Source organism: Acipenser ruthenus, chromosome 14, assembly GCF_902713425.1.
Source record: "Acipenser ruthenus chromosome 14, fAciRut3.2 maternal haplotype, whole genome shotgun sequence".
Lineage (NCBI taxonomy): Eukaryota > Metazoa > Chordata > Actinopteri > Acipenseriformes > Acipenseridae > Acipenser > Acipenser ruthenus.
Genome location: NC_081202.1, coordinates 28,062,065 through 28,078,090, shown reverse-complemented (window position 1 = coordinate 28,078,090; position 16,026 = coordinate 28,062,065). Strand labels below are relative to the sequence as shown.

Here is a 16,026-nt window from a genome sequence, read left to right as displayed (position 1 = left end):
CACAGCCACCTCGCTTCAACCTGCTGCTTACAGTTGGAATATTAGACCCGAATAGCCACGTCTTCTTTGTTTTGACTCGGTACTAATAAAATAAATTATTGGATGGGACAAATAACATGACAACGAACGTGCTACACACATTGACTTTATTAAAGTATGCCAGATGCCCTTGTATAACCGAGTTTTTGGGCTGTTTCTAATCGATTTCCACATCTGTATAACTTGGCAAAGCTTTGCCTTAACTTCCAACCAATTCAGTGGATGCAGACGTGCAGTCTCAATGTATGGGCAAGTCAACTGCAGGGGGATACTGCATGCTCGCCTTTAACAAATCACAGCACTCTTTTTTAGTAAGGAAGCAAGTACCACTATTTTTAGGCTTTATAGTGTTCTGAAATACTGTCTACTTAGGTTTATTTAATGTTTAAACAGGTCCGCGAAATCCTAATTTTATTCCGCAACATACCCGTGAAAAATATGTAAATTTACCGCGATTTAAGTAGACCCCTAAAAATGATATATATTTTTTTTTTCTAGGCACTGTCTTTAATTGTGCTGCCATTTATTCCTGCATCAAATCTGTTCTTCCCGGTGGGATTTGTGATTGCGGAAAGAGTCCTCTATGTACCCAGCATGGGCTTCTGCATTTTAGTGGCACATGGATGGAGAAAAACCACTAAGAGCCGGTGAGTGTAAGCTGAGGTGTTAAAATATTAGGTAGAATTGATGAGTAAAACAAAAAAAAATCCAGTAGAAATGCTAAGTCAAATTCTGTGTTTTTATAATGGTTCTAGTGTGAGTTCATACCATGCGTTATTTGACATACCTGACGTACTGACATACCTGAGTGCATCCTATATATTTTGAACTTTTAAGGAAATGAGCTGTACATTACTTGTGCTAAGCAAGATATGAAAACAAACAACATAAATGCAACATCATTTAAATGTAAACATAACAATTGTACATTTAGATCTTAAATGTTTATGCTGCTACACACTAGCTGCAATGTGACAAGGGGATATGTGTTGCTGGCTGACAAAACTATTGGAACCGGATAAGAACCTTTCACACCACAGATGAGACCACAGGCGACACTGGAACAATTCAAAATAAATAGGATTGAATGCTATTTTTTGTGACTGTTCAGTACCCTATCTGTAATGTGACAATCAGAGCTCACTGTCAAATCATGTGATCTATCAGGAATTAGAAAACGATTCAGTACATCAACCAGTCAACTACCAATTCTAGTGGTATAAAATGTCACACAGCATGAGCTGTGAATCAAACTTAAAATCTGCACGTGGCGGCATTTTCATTTTGACTTTCCTTAATGAAAGCTCAGGTCACATCTATTGGACAGCAAATACTAAACAAAGACAGAATTGGTACAAGTGTATTTTATTATCCACCAAAATCAATACTTTGCACTGACGAAGGCAACCGGTCTTGTACCTGCAACTGCCCAATCAGCTAGTTGCAACCTTTCAGCTCGACTGGAGCTCAGTATCTTTGACAACAACAAACAGACACGGACATTTTAGTAATATTGCTCCATTCAGATATCTTGCACTATCCAGATAAACTATAAGCAACTCTGGCAAGTAAAAAGTTATTTGTTTAGTAAAGTTATTTGTTTTGTGCATGATAATTTCACTGCGAAAGCCCCACAAGAAATTGCATTGCGTATGGTTTGTGGCAGCCTTTACTACAGAAATAAGTATTTACTGTATGTACAAATTTGTTTTTTGTAGTAATCTGAAAAAACTCTCTTGGATTGGTATGGCAATTCTCCTTGCTACTCATGCAGTCAAAACAGTTAATAGAAATTGGGACTGGGAATCTGAATACACGCTGTTCATGTCTGCATTAAAGGTATGTTCTGTATTTATAACAAGTAGGTATATTTGCTTGCATTTATATGTTGTACCTCTTAAATTGGGACTGAATTATTTTGTGTAATCTCCCACAAAAAAGTGGAATCCCTGGGGGAGGGGGGGGAGGGGAGAGGGGAGAGGGGAGAGGGGAGGGCGAGGGTGGGAGAGGGGAGGGAGAGGGGAGGGCGAGGGTGGGTGGGAGGAGGGAGAGGGGAGGGCGAGGGTGGGTGGGAGGAGGGAGAGGGGAGGGCGAGGGTGGGTGGGAGGAGGGAGGGCGAGGGTGGGTGGGAGGAGGGAGAGGGGAGGGCGAGGGGAGGGCGAGGGTGGGAGGAGGGAGAGGGAGAGGGAGGGGGGGGGAGGAAGGGGAATTCCCATTATGGCCAATGCAAGCACTGCAGTTAAAGATCCATAGGGTAGGAAACCAGACGAGTCCGGCTGAGGGAAGAGAGTGGTGCCCAAAATAATTCTCGCTGATTTATTATTATTATACTTGGGAAATGTGGATATCTGGACTACTATTTATTTATATAATTTTAACTACAAAAAATAAAATATAGCATGAAATTAAAGAAAATAGTTCATTTAAAAAAAAAAAAAATTGAAGGATTTTTTTTATTTCATCGCTTCATAATTACAAATTTTAGTGCTGAGAAAGTACATACATATCCACTATAACTAAGCGGTACCTGTAATACTATCAATATGTGAATTAGAGCATTTGCATTGAAAGGGTTTCAATACTTTTTTTCTATTTATTTAACTTGATCCTTTTGGTTTCTTACAGGAACCCATTACACAATGTGCAAAACTAAACAAATTCTTACTGTGAAATGCCTTTGGGTGCTTATTCTTTGGTTGCTTGCCCAGGGCAAAACAATAAAGAACCGTATCTTCCTTTAACATCTTTGGCTTGTCATTATTATTTTGCTAATTCTCCACATCAGTGAGGTTACTTGCATAACTTCAAAGTACACATTCTCAAGACATTGCCCAATTTCTGTATTCCAGGTCAATAAAAACAATGCCAAGCTTTGGAATAATGTGGGCCATGCTTTGGAGAACCAGAACAATTATGAAAGAGCTTTAAAATATTTTCTACAGGCTACAAGGGTTCAGCCAGGTAAGGATGCACAGTCCAATAGGTGTGTATTTCATATTTCATAGGTGTAATATTTGACTCAATACTATACTTTCTTCTCTATATAAAGTTATATTTCAGGTAGCATCCGATAGAAACGTTAAGGACCTTAGTCTTGCCCTGAATATCGGCACCCATATCATTTAGGGAGTGTTGTGACAGTACCATGAGTCTTGTACTTGATAATAGAAACAATAGTTGAAATTGGGATTTATGACAATAAATAATTTTCTGTCTGAGGTCTTCAGATAGCTCTTTACTGTTTCCCATATTGATTTATTGCTAATGACAGCAATCATCATATGCCTAACCCTTTTATACTCTAAGAATGTCCATATACAAGTCAGCATTTTCTAGAAATTTCTAGCACCTTGTGGACAATACTATATTTGCATCAAAGGGTATGAATACTTTTGAATTAACATTTTTGGAGTTTTGCAAAAAAAAAAGCTGAAAAGTAATTGTAGACATCTATTTCCTTTTTTCCTTATCCACAAAAGCAAAACTTTTGCTACAAAAGATTTTTCCTGAAATTACTTTTTTGAGAAATATCTAGATATTATCAATTTCCATTGGGGTATATAAACTTTTGACTACAACTGTGTATGTATATGTGTGTGTGTGTGTGTGTGTATATATATATATATATATATATATAATATATTGTTTATCTCTGTAATTCCTGTCTGACTTGTTTAAGAAGTGTTCAGTACAGAGCTCATGTGTAAATGCCTACAGGCAACCTGGTATCTGCTAAAGTTAAGCAGCTTATTAGCAATTTTAAAGCACTGAAAAGAAATCGGTCTTCACTTGTGCTGTGGCGCATACAAAGGACACAAAGGTGTGACAATTGTTCAAAGACGTGCTGAAAAGCCTCAGCATGGTGGTCACAGTGATTGGCAGGGATGTAAGAAAATTGAAGATGTTATTGGCAAAGTTCCTTCCAGAGCAAAAGTAACTAAATAATGTTTGAAAAAGATGTGTTTACTCTAATGCTTAACCCTTAGCGGTCCATTTATTCAGCACGTCTCAGGCGCGTAAGGTTCAATTTATTTTCACACGCGCAGTTTATTTTAGACGCGCTAAAATTCGTATTTTTTTTCCACAGTAAAACAGGTTTAAAAGGCACTGCATATCAACAGGACACTCAGTACTGCATCTCCAGCCCCGCCCCACCCCTTGTTCACTGTATTTTTCACATACCTCTTCATAGTAGTGCATACCGATAAATCATCTCCTTATCACTCGTTTTATCACCGAACTCCTCAATAATGTGATCCAAGTTATTATTTTATTACTATAACATCTCAAAAAAGCTCTGCAAATGTCTGTGATATTCTTTGAGTACTGGATGCAGAAGCAGCTATCTTGTTTGTTTATGTCCGTGTTATCTCTGTGGTGCTGGGGCTATCTGTATTTCTCAGATACGCCCCTGTTTTTTTTTTGGCTTCTCTCGGCTCCTATCAGTCTCACTCGGCCATTGAATGTTTTTCTCGGCTTTTTCCAGAGAAAAAACGACTAGAGACCTGTTTTTTTACGTCTTTTTGATGATGTCGGACATCATCCCCTAATTGCTTCATACACTGTTAATATCCATGAGTTTTACTATATTATTTAAATATGTCTCTGACTTCATTTACTTATGAATAATTATACACAGAACAGGGTCGTGTGCCATGGCAAGACACAAGACGTTTATTTAGTTTTTCCTTTTAAAACAGTCCGGTGAACAGATATGGCTTAATCTTCAAAACTATGAGCTTGGTAATGTTGGGATGTGTCAAATAGAATACAGACGTATTTCTGGCTTTGTTTTACAATGTATAAAATTGTAGGACCTTGGTAATATTTTTGTTTGTTTGGTGAATCTCCACAAAACTTCACTTTATGCTTATGTAAAGACCTTCTTCTTGTCATGGATTTGTGCCACAGAACAATTTAGTGAGCAAAACGTTATTTATCATAACAACAAACAAACAAACCAAAAAAAAGCCATAGCTTAACATTAGGTCACATGTTCAAGTTGTGTGAATGCAGGACCTTTTTTGCGTCATTTTTAAAAGCCAGTAAAAGTGCACATTTTCATCTAAATGCTGGATATATAGACTGCATGTATGGTACGGTTTATTTTTGCTTATTAATAAACCTATTTTTATGCAACTTGCGTAATCGGAAAGAACATGTATTTGACATGTGTCAAGGGTGTTAACCTTGCTTCTGATTGGTTCATTCCAGTCGTGTGACGAAAAAAAAATAGAAACCGTTTCTATTTTAGCTTGCTGCTGGTGTGGATACTCCCATTTGACTGCAGTGACTTCTAAATTATTCACTCACGTCCAGTGTGGACACAGCTTTACCTGGAAGCACAGTCCATTCCCATTGCATATAGATAGTCATTAAAAAGTGACAAACAAAATAATTCATTATTGTCATTTTATCTTTTGATTTTAGATGACATAGGTGCCCACATGAATGTAGGAAGAACATATAAAAACCTAAATCAAACCAAAGAAGCTGAGGACGCCTACATGATTGCAAAATCTCTCATGCCACAGGTAAGTTATTATGAATGCAAAAAGTGGCTACCAACAGGATGACTAACTACAATTTGTTGAAAATGCCTGTTGAAAATGCAGAGACTCAAAAGTAGCTTAATTCCTGTTTACTGTATATGTAAACACCAAGCTCTGGCATAATTTGTCCACTAAGAAGTGGATTAGCATTGATTGTCTTAATGGCCTCCTCTTGTTTGTAACATTTCTTATGTTCATTATTTATAGGAATCCTTGCTTTTGAGCCTCTTCATTTTGAATTTAAATTCTCACACAAAATGCTTTTATATTCCATGGGGTCACTTCAGTTAAGTGATGGTGGATATTTTTGTGTGGATCAGCCTCTGCTATGTAAACATCTAAATTCTCATATAAACCGTTTGAGATGCTGACTTCATGTTTTCAATGTTACAGAAACTCCTCAAGCAAAGTCAAAGGGGGGACCCTTCATTTTGTTATGTGTCTTTGATTTCCAGGCGATAATATAGCCCAAACTCTATACATGCTTGGTACATTTGGGTCTGACAATGGTTTATTGATAAGTTATAAAAAGTATACGTTTTCATACTATTTTTTCTGATTCAGTGTCTGTTGATGTAATTTAAGCATTGCCATTAACAATAATTGTGTTTATCAGAACATAATCTTAGAATGACAATGACACATTTTAACAACTCTTAGAACATACACCATGGCAAGAAACATTTTTCACTTTATTATACACAAAGCTTACCACTGCTAGTATTTGAAGTTATTTTCCAATTAACCATCCAGCCTCACTAATATCACTCAAATTCTTAATCACACATTTACAGATTCTTCAAAATGTACCTTATGTTGTGATCTTAAAGGTTTATGAATACCCTTAAAGCATAGTTTGTTTAGCCTTCACCACACTGGTGACATTCACCCTCTCTGTTGTCATTAAAAACCACTTTGGTGAAATATTTTCCTATTAGCTTTTAATTACAAAGTCTTTCATTTATAAGATTGTAATACAATATTGTGCAACCCCTATGAAAACTTCATAGGGTTTGCAAAATATTGGGGTCCCTAATCTATAACATAACTATACATGTATATAAAGTATATCAGAAATGCTGTCAAGTTCCCTATTAAAGTACTGTTTACTCTATTAACAATGTATAAGATATTAATAACATATTTTGCAAGCCCCTAAACTAAAGTGATGCACAATTCTAATCTATTACTTAATTATAAATGTATGTAACGTATACTTTTTATAACTTATCAATAAACCATTGTCAGACCCAAATCTAAAGTAATTTATACCTTCATAATTATGATGATGGCAAAACAATATTTTGTAAAGTGTAACAATGAAGTGTTTGCTGATGTTTTCAGCAAAGATGCACCCAAAGTGTGTTTTTTTTTGTTTGTTTTTTTACCACATATGTAATGGTGTAGATCTTCCATTGCCCATTGTTCTCTTCTTTAGCTTGACCATAAAAATGTATTCATTTTTAAGACAACCTGAATGTGTTTTTTTTTTTCATTTTATTCAACTTTATTATTATTATTATTATTATTATTATTATTATTATTCAAAACTCTCATACAAACATCAGCTGGAAAATGAGTACTTATGTCAAGACTTTGAAACCCGAATAGCAAAATATGTTGTACTTATAACTTGAAAAAGCACTCTCTTATATACATCTTACATTGGCACCTTAACGTATTTAAAAAAATGTAAGTATGGCTGCCTCCTAAATATATTGCTCCTCGTTCCTATTTTGCACAATATTGTATTACTATCTTATAAAAGAAAGACTTTGTAATTAAAGGCTAATAGGAAAATATTTCACCAAAGAGGTTTTTAATGATAACAGAGAGGGTGAATGTCACCAGTGGCATCTCACAACTCCTTGTCATTTTGGGAAAATGACTTATACAGTGTACGGTAGTTACAATTAAAAGAACGTCAATTACAAAGGCAAACTATCTGACAGCTGTTTGTTTTCAGCAGCTACGAGGCTATGTGCGTGCGCAACAACTTACCCAGAGGTCCATGCAAACCTATTAGAGGATTAATAAAATGTCGTCGAACAGACCGCAAAAAATACTGTCTTTTGTTTCAAAGACAAAGTCTCTAAGCAGCAGCAATACAAACGAAGTGAATGAGTATACTTTTGCAGATTTTTTTTCCATATGCTATGGAAATAAAAATAATGTGATATCTGTATAATGTGAAATAATGTATAATGTGATACCTTGTAACAATTGTAAGTCGCCCTGGATAAGGGCATCTGCTAAGAAATAAATAAATAAAGAAATAAATAAAATAAAACATACTTAGAGATGCGCATTATTGTTTAAGTTAAAAATGTATACATTAATATTATATTATTTTGAACAATAGTTTTTATTTATATTTAATAAACTTCAATACAGTTATGGGCAACCATTTTCTTTTTCTGGCGACCATAAAGAAAAAAATAGGAGCCTGCTGGCGCCTAAAATAAAAAGCTTACTTCGAACACTGTATATTACATTATATATCCTGTTGCAATCTATATTATAACCTTTTTATAACATGTTCTAGCAAAAACACAAATGGCAAAAGTGTATTATAACAGTTTTATTATTTATAATCATACTGTATAATGGGTAATAGCATAGCTAACAACGTGCTTATGGGTTGTTTATAACCACTTATAATGGATACCTAAACTAAAGTGTTACCCATGTATTTGCTTTTATTTTGTTGGATAATTCACTGATATTGAAAATAGTCTTGTCTTTAAAAGGTATGCATTTAAATATTTAGTAACATTTGTTGTATAATAACTAGAGAAATACAAATTTTGAATGTGGCAGCTCATATTTTTTCACTTTAATAAATATTACGTTTAATTGTGAAATATCTTGGCATACCTGTTTTTAGATGGCGAACTGCCATGAACTAAGACATATTTTTTACAGTAACAAATACATCCCTAACAGTCAAACATATGTATATTTGTCATTAGTTATACAGTCCTATTTGGGTTATAAAAATATTTTTTACAGATTTAAATTGATGTTGCTTTAAATCACATATTAGTTATACGGTTTTAGATTCAGCTTGAATTGTGCAATCGCTCTGTGTGTTTGTATATAACCTGGTTTCTGTTTTGAAAAATTGTAGAGACCATGTAGATTTTAAATTGGGTTTCCTACGTATATACAATATTGAAATTGCTGTTTCATAACTTCAATAACGTCATCATATTAAACTGTAATATGAAACGACATGTACTGCTTGAAAATGTACGTTTTGGCAAAAGCATTAACGTTCCTTTGATATTGCAAATTAGCTCTTTCTGCTTAAACACCTATCCTATAGAACATAACACCAAGGAATTACCCAACTATTTTAAAACGGTAGGTCGTGGGGCAGATACTAATGTTAGAATAAGCTAAGCAAACCTTTTATGAAAAGATCTATCTTTTTTTAGCTTGGCACACATGGATCAAAATGTAACATTAATCTGTGCCATCAAATGAGCTAACGCGTTGGGAAACAAGTTTATCGAAAGTGAAAACATAACTATTTACATGACAATATTATTAAAAGAACACACTCTCTGTGTACTGTACATATTAAAAATAGAAACCTGTACAAAAACCTAGCAGAAGGGCAACACAGACCTTGTCACACCAACTACTACCTTACCCAGTGCTGTCAGTCTAATTACAGACAGCACTATAATTAAACTTCATGCTTTTAGAATACTTGCACAGATCCCAATGCCTGCCTTAGGTTCTTTTTTCTTAAGGGCAAGCATGTTTTATTAAACATGAAGGCAGCAAACACAGTCTGTATGTGCGGCAATACAGACTGTATTGCTGCACATACAGTATTGCATAAGTTTATTATTATTATTGCATTGCTCAGTTGTAATTGAGATACACGAATGGCTTATCAGGGGTCAATTGAATACTTCTTATTAGAGTAGAAAAGTCAGAGGGAAACACCAAAAACCAGAAACCCTACACACCTGTCTGTTAAATGCATTGGTGATGATGGAAGCCTGTAAACCTGAACTATCTCGGCCTGTGCCACTGAACACTGAGCTGTCTGGTCACCCTATTAATAACTACTTATATGGGTAAGCAGGAAGGTTTGAATGTGACAGTAGCTTACCTAGTCTAATAAATAAAATAAGAAAAGCATTTTTACCGCTGATTTCAGCTCATGTCCAGGTCCAATGTAAAAAGTATTACTTTCCATGTTTATTTACAAGTTAGTAATACTGTCAGTGTGATACCCAAAATTCAGATTTTAATTTTTTTAATCTATTTGATTCCAAACTTCAGAGATCCAGAAGCAGGAACTACACAGACTCAGGTACTTGGGTGTAAAAGCGCACTGCGCCGCTATTTTTATTGAAACCAAAATAAAATAAAACGGTTTTACAAAAACAACGCTCACAGAGCAAAGAAAGTTTAAACAAAAATAAATCACAAACACAAACCACTAAAATAACCCTAAGGTCAGGCTGGGCAGTAGCCTTCACTCATCCTTATTTTTAGTTTTGTTTCGTTTCATTTTGTTCTGTTCTCCTTCCCTCCCTCGGTCCAAAAACCTCGAACAGGGAGAGCTGCAGGCTTTTATATTGGTGACTTCTGCACAGGGCTTTTAATATTAGCGTGGTCGACAGCAACTCTGTTTATAATGAATCCGCATATAATGAATTGCAACCTAATTTATTGTATATTCCCTTCTTTTCTTGTATTATTTATTGAAAAGATGATATATAGATTATTTTACATTTGTTTGAAATTCACTATTGCATGATGTAGCTTTTAAAGCAACACATAGTCACTATGTGCTTTTGAGCAAATTGCACTGTATATCGTATTGTATTGTGATAAAACACCAAAAGCACATAGTTCATTGAATGAAGTGTGCTTTTATAGTTGGTATGAATAGATAAAGTTCTTAACTCCTATTCATTTTTGTCTTAACAAAGTAGTCCTTAAATTACCATTTGATCCTATTGTGCATTATACAAATAGCGCTTCAGGACCATCAAATGTGTCATGATACATATTGCTATAGATATTGTTACAACCCTACTTTTCATTAACCCATTGTTTTCAAATGTGCCGATATCCTACAGACCATATGTTTTGAGAGTTGTTTTTACAGTATCTTAACAGTTAGTACACATCTCTAATCTATGATTCTCTGAATAAAGCTAAATTACATGTGTTGTCCAAAGTAGCAGCTAACCTTTTTCCTGCCAGACTGTTTTAACATCTTGTCATATTAATCATACAGATCACACACCTCTGCACTGTTTGTACTTAATTTTTACAAAGCCTTTGATTACAGATGCATGGGCCCTTATATTATGCTCTTAAGTATGCTTTTAAGTTGTTGTTCTGCCAAAAGCCTGAAAGGTCATCCCTATTGCAGGTCATCTTCCAAGCATTATAAAAACAAATGCAAATATTTTATGCCTTTTTAAAATTATTGCATAAGTGCACAGTTATTAAATTACCGTAAGGGTTTGCTATGGAGAGAACTGTAATACTAGATTAGTTTTGGAACAATTGAAAAAATTTAGATTCAAGATAAAATACCACTGTGAAGTTTTAAGTGTAAGGTCAGGTTTATGTATGCATGTATTCATTTAACCCCTTAATCACCTGTTTTAAAAAAAATCACTGGATGGAGTTTGTTTTAAAGGGTCCAGTGACAGATTTGTTTCATAGATCCATGTATTTCTTTAATTTTGGACATCAGTTGTCATTGTATTGATCTGTATAAAGGTCTGCAATAACACTTCAGTAACTTGATTTTAGACGAAACAGCTTCCGGTAAGTTGCAAGCTCCGTGGTAAGATAGGTTCTGTTGTATTTTGTAGATCATCCCAGGCAAGAAATATGCAACCCGTGTTGCCCCCAACCATCTAAATGTCTACATAAACCTTGCAAACTTAATTCGTGCAAATGAATCACGTCTAGAAGAAGCTGACCAGCTGTACCGGCAAGCTATCAGTATGAGACCAGACTTCAAACAGGCTTACATCAGCAGGTAAGTGGACAATAATTAAATAGTGCTAAACCTGCTCCCTATATAGACTACAACAGCAACCACTTCTTCTTAACATTCATCATGTGTAATTGGTTATAATTAGGGGTCAACCTAAATCGCGATTTCGCGGAAATCGGGAAATTGAGGGGTCACCGCGAAATTCACCTCTTTTAGGGGTCAATGCATACTGGACAAGTATGGAGAGGGGAAAAAAAAGAAACCTTGTTTTAAATGAACAACTGCACAACGCAAGCGATGCAAACTATGTATATTCCTTCTGTAGATAGGCTTTTTTTTTTATTCCTTTGCCGTCCTGTGTGCATTGCACTTAGGCAAAACGAACTGGGCCGCCAATGCAAGCATCCCAACTGCTGGGGGATGTTGCATGCTTGACAGCGCTCTGTTTTAGTAAGTAAGCAAGTACCACTATTTTTAGGCTTTTATAGTGCTCTGAAATATTGTCTACTTAGGTTTATTTAATGTTTAAACAGGTAAGCGAAATGTCCACGAAATCCTAAAAATAAACAGCCACGCCTGCATGAAGGTTTCACTTCCGCAAGGAACATTTCTGTTTATTCTGTATAGCCATATTTTTGTTGATTGAGACACAGCATGAGCCAGACTGCAGCAGGGATGTAGAAACATTTGCTCTAGTCAACATTTAGGCCGACGGTTCAATCCAGAGAAGCTTGGATGGAAGCGTCAGTAACAAGCTGCTTCTGGGGCATTGATACGAGTATTGTTTACTTGCATCTGTCACCCAGGTCAACCCTGCTTTATCAAAAGTAGTGTGAAATCGCGTACCCGACCCGCATGGAACCGGGTCCTGACCCGGGTAGAGCGTGCCAGTATGAAAATGGGCTCTAGATTCCTACTGGGTTTATGATCTTTAATTCTATCTTTAGGTTGTTTCACAGTTTTAAATTCAGTATTTTGTTGCTGTCTGTGTTTCTTCATTAAACCTTTAGACCTGTGTTTCCCCATTAATCCTTTAAACCTGCATTTGTCATCAGAGGAGAACTGCTACTGAAGATGAAAAAGCCATTGGAAGCAAGAGATGCCTATCTGAGAGCCTTGGAGTTGGACAGAACGAACGCAGACCTGTGGTACAACCTGGCTATTGTTAACATTGAAATGAAGGAGCCGTCGGAAGCTCTGAAAAATTTCAACCAGGCATTAGAACTGAACACCAAGCATAAACTAGCACTCTTCAATTCTGCTCTGTTGATGCAGGAGTCTGGTAAGTCAGTATGACGATTCTGTAATATCATAGAGCATTCCATATACTGCAAACATTTTTAGCCAATTTTTAAGTTAAGTCATGTAAAGCCCATTTATACAAACATGTGCTACGTATTGTAGACATGATATACGTTTTAGGACCAACCAATAAAGTTCTGTCACAATTGGAGAAAGAATGAAATGAATTTAATTAGCTTAGTCTTAAATCATACAATAAACAGCAGTTGAAGTCAACCAGGTGTTGTGTTTGTATGCAGCCAGGATTTGTAATTATTGTCCCCCAGATAGACATTGGCTGTTGTGTTTGGCAACTGTAGGTGAACATTTCATGAAATTAATGTTGTAATTGCTTTAAAGACATCTTTACATGTTTACAGAGAACATCAGTAATGTGTGGTTAATGAATAACGATAAGAAGTCCTGTTTGTGTGTGTGGTCTAATTTGTTAAATAACAAATGATTATAGTAACTCGATATTAAATATAACCTTGTTGGGAGAGGGGTCTTTTTAAGTCCAATCCTACAGCCATAGCATGAAGTTTTATTGATAAATTACAGGGATTGATTTGTTTGCTTATTTGTTTGTTTGCTAGGTGATGCTAGACTCAGACCAGAGGCCAAACAAAGATTTCTAATCTATGTCGAGCAAGACCCTGAAGATGCAAACGGGTACTTTAACCTTGGCATGCTTGCCATGGATGACAATAAGAATGAAGAGGCAGAACGGTGGATGAAAAAGGCCATAAAGATGCAATTAGGCTTTAGGAGTGCACTGTTTAATCTGGCCCTTCTCTATTCTCAGACCGGTAGGGAGCTGGACGCCTTACCTGTTCTGAATGAGTTGTTAGTACACTATCCTGAACATGTTAAAGGCCTGATCCTCAAAGGTGACATCCTGATGAATCACAAAAAGGACACCAAAGGGGCCAAGGAATGTTTTGAGAGGATTCTCCAAATGGACCCCAACAACGTTCAAGGGAAACACAACCTCTGTGTGGTGTATTTCGAAGAGCGTGACCTCCTGAAGGCTGAGAGGTGCCTGGTGGAGACCCTGGCCCTAGCACCCCATGAAGAGTACATCCACAGGCACTTGAGCATAGTCCGGGGGAAAATTGCAGCTCTGAGTGCTGGAGGCCAGCAGGTATCTCTGGCAGATGGTGCTCCAAGCCCAGCAGTGGAGGGAAAAAAAGCTCCACTGGAAAAGGGAAAGATTAACAAGAATGCACAGAAAACCTCCCCTGCTAAAAAGCCCAGTGAGAGCGAAGAACAATCAAAGAAACTGCTGGAGGAAAGCCAACCTGATAAGAGGACTAAAACCAAATCTACCAAGGAAATGAAGGAGATTGAAAAGAAAAGGGCTGCTGCCTTGAAGAGACTGGAAGAGATTGAACGTATTTTAAGTGGCGATTAACCACTTTCAATCTTTTGATTTTAAAATGTTCACGTTCTGTATTTACCATTTGTGCAGTTTTTGTCCTTTGAAAATCATTTCCATTGTAGTCTAAACTGGTACAGTATTTCAGGGGGGTAAAGCCAGCTAATTATGTCTTGTTTGGTTTCTTTGATTTTTTTTTTTTTTTTTTTTAAGGTGCAACATGTTAGTCATCATAACAAGAAACCACCTAGCATATATCAAGCATATACTGTATAAACTATTGTTGAGGTGTGGGTTTGTTTTCCTCAGTTTTGTAGTATTTATATTATGTTTATTGTGACTGAAATTTATCTTGGACAATCTGTAGCTGTCATTGCATAATACAATGCATCATTCAGTTTAAAACTTGCAGATTATGAAACACTTAATTTACCTAAAACACTGTGATTGTGTGTCCTAACATGCTTTATTTTATGTCTATTCTGTATTTTACCTTAAATTGTGTGCTTTTTTGATGTTTGATTTAACTGATGAATGTATAAATGTGTTACCTAAACATTTAATTTGATCCAGTTATTACATTTTGTAAAAGAACCAATAGGTATCTAGATTTTAATTAACACTGGGCTTGTAATTTTTTCAATAAAGACTACTTTTATCAGAGGGATATCCCTAAAAAGCCATTTGTTTTTAGGGAATCCGATTACAGTGGAGCTTTCCAATACCAGATGCAGTTGTTCTAACTTCTGGAATGGTTGATACACTGATGGTTAATACACCGTGTTTCTTAAGTTGGGATGGGTTTAAGCATTCAGAACGAATCAATGTGAGTTACAAATCAGGAAGGAGGGACATTGACCAACTGCAATGCAATTTTTTTGCAGGTTATTTTTATTTTTTCACAGGGGGAGAAGGGTGAAAAGTCAACATGAATTGAGTAACCATTTCCAGGTTTTTTTCTGGTGTTTATTGTATATAACCAGATGTTTATATAACTTGTAACATTAGGTTCTCACGGGAGTACCAGCAGAAATGGTTTGGTACGCACCAAAATTAGGGATCATCATAAAATTAGGGGTCATCATCCAAGTTGCTCCACCGCCTCTGACAGTTCAAACAATTGAGATGGGATTGGTGTCGGAAACCTCAGCAATAGTTTCTGAATGCTTATGCAAGAGTCTGGAATGCTGGTTATTACAATTTTTAACAAATCATCATGCATTCTCTATTTATTTCAATATCCTACCACCATATTGCCGCCCTGGGATTCAAAAACAAAAACCCAAACACTTTGTCAATTTATTAGTGTTGTTGAACACATTAGCTTGACGGCACAAAAGTATTTATATAAAGATATATCTGAGTGTGAAAAATATATTATTTTAAGTAAAATGATTTAAAACTCACGTTTAAATGTAACAGATTTCAAACATCGACACCCCTGCTCAGTTTGGGAAGAGAAGTGTCAGCGAGCTTTCTTAATGCCACTCCCCATAACTGCATCCCTCTTTGAATGGACGGCTTAATAGAGACCCCTGCTATCATTGGTTGTTTGGCTCACCTTGAAAGCGTGAGCACCCTTGCTGCCTTTATGAAAAATACTTTCCTGTTAGAAATGTACTGACGGTACGCCTTTGTGTCTTAATAATATGGAAGTCTGCATTTTTCTTTATTGGTTCACATGCGTACCTGCAAACCAGTTATGTGAACTCCTGGATATAACCAATTTTCATATTTTTTGTATCTGGGGGAGGGTATCGTTTTTTTATAGGTTAAAACCGAAAATCAGA

At 36.0% G+C, this 16,026-nt stretch overlaps 1 protein-coding gene across 4 annotated transcripts in view; it reads left to right on the top strand.

The window, feature by feature from the left end:
• tmtc3 (transmembrane O-mannosyltransferase targeting cadherins 3) overlaps positions 1-14,901 on the top strand; it is a 31,633-nt gene extending 16,732 nt beyond the window's left edge. For all 4 annotated transcript variants that reach the window (XM_034032465.3, XM_058986294.1, XM_034032464.3 and 1 more), the window contains 7 exons: positions 538-686; positions 1,758-1,878; positions 2,889-3,000; positions 5,470-5,573; positions 11,450-11,619; positions 12,633-12,859; positions 13,455-14,901. In XM_034032465.3, the coding sequence (XP_033888356.1) occupies positions 538-686; positions 1,758-1,878; positions 2,889-3,000; positions 5,470-5,573; positions 11,450-11,619; positions 12,633-12,859; positions 13,455-14,272 (1,701 nt within the window). In that variant the 3' untranslated portion in view covers positions 14,273-14,901. The remainder of the gene's footprint in view (positions 1-537; positions 687-1,757; positions 1,879-2,888; positions 3,001-5,469; positions 5,574-11,449; positions 11,620-12,632; positions 12,860-13,454) is intronic.
• Positions 14,902-16,026: the final 1,125 nt, after the last annotated feature.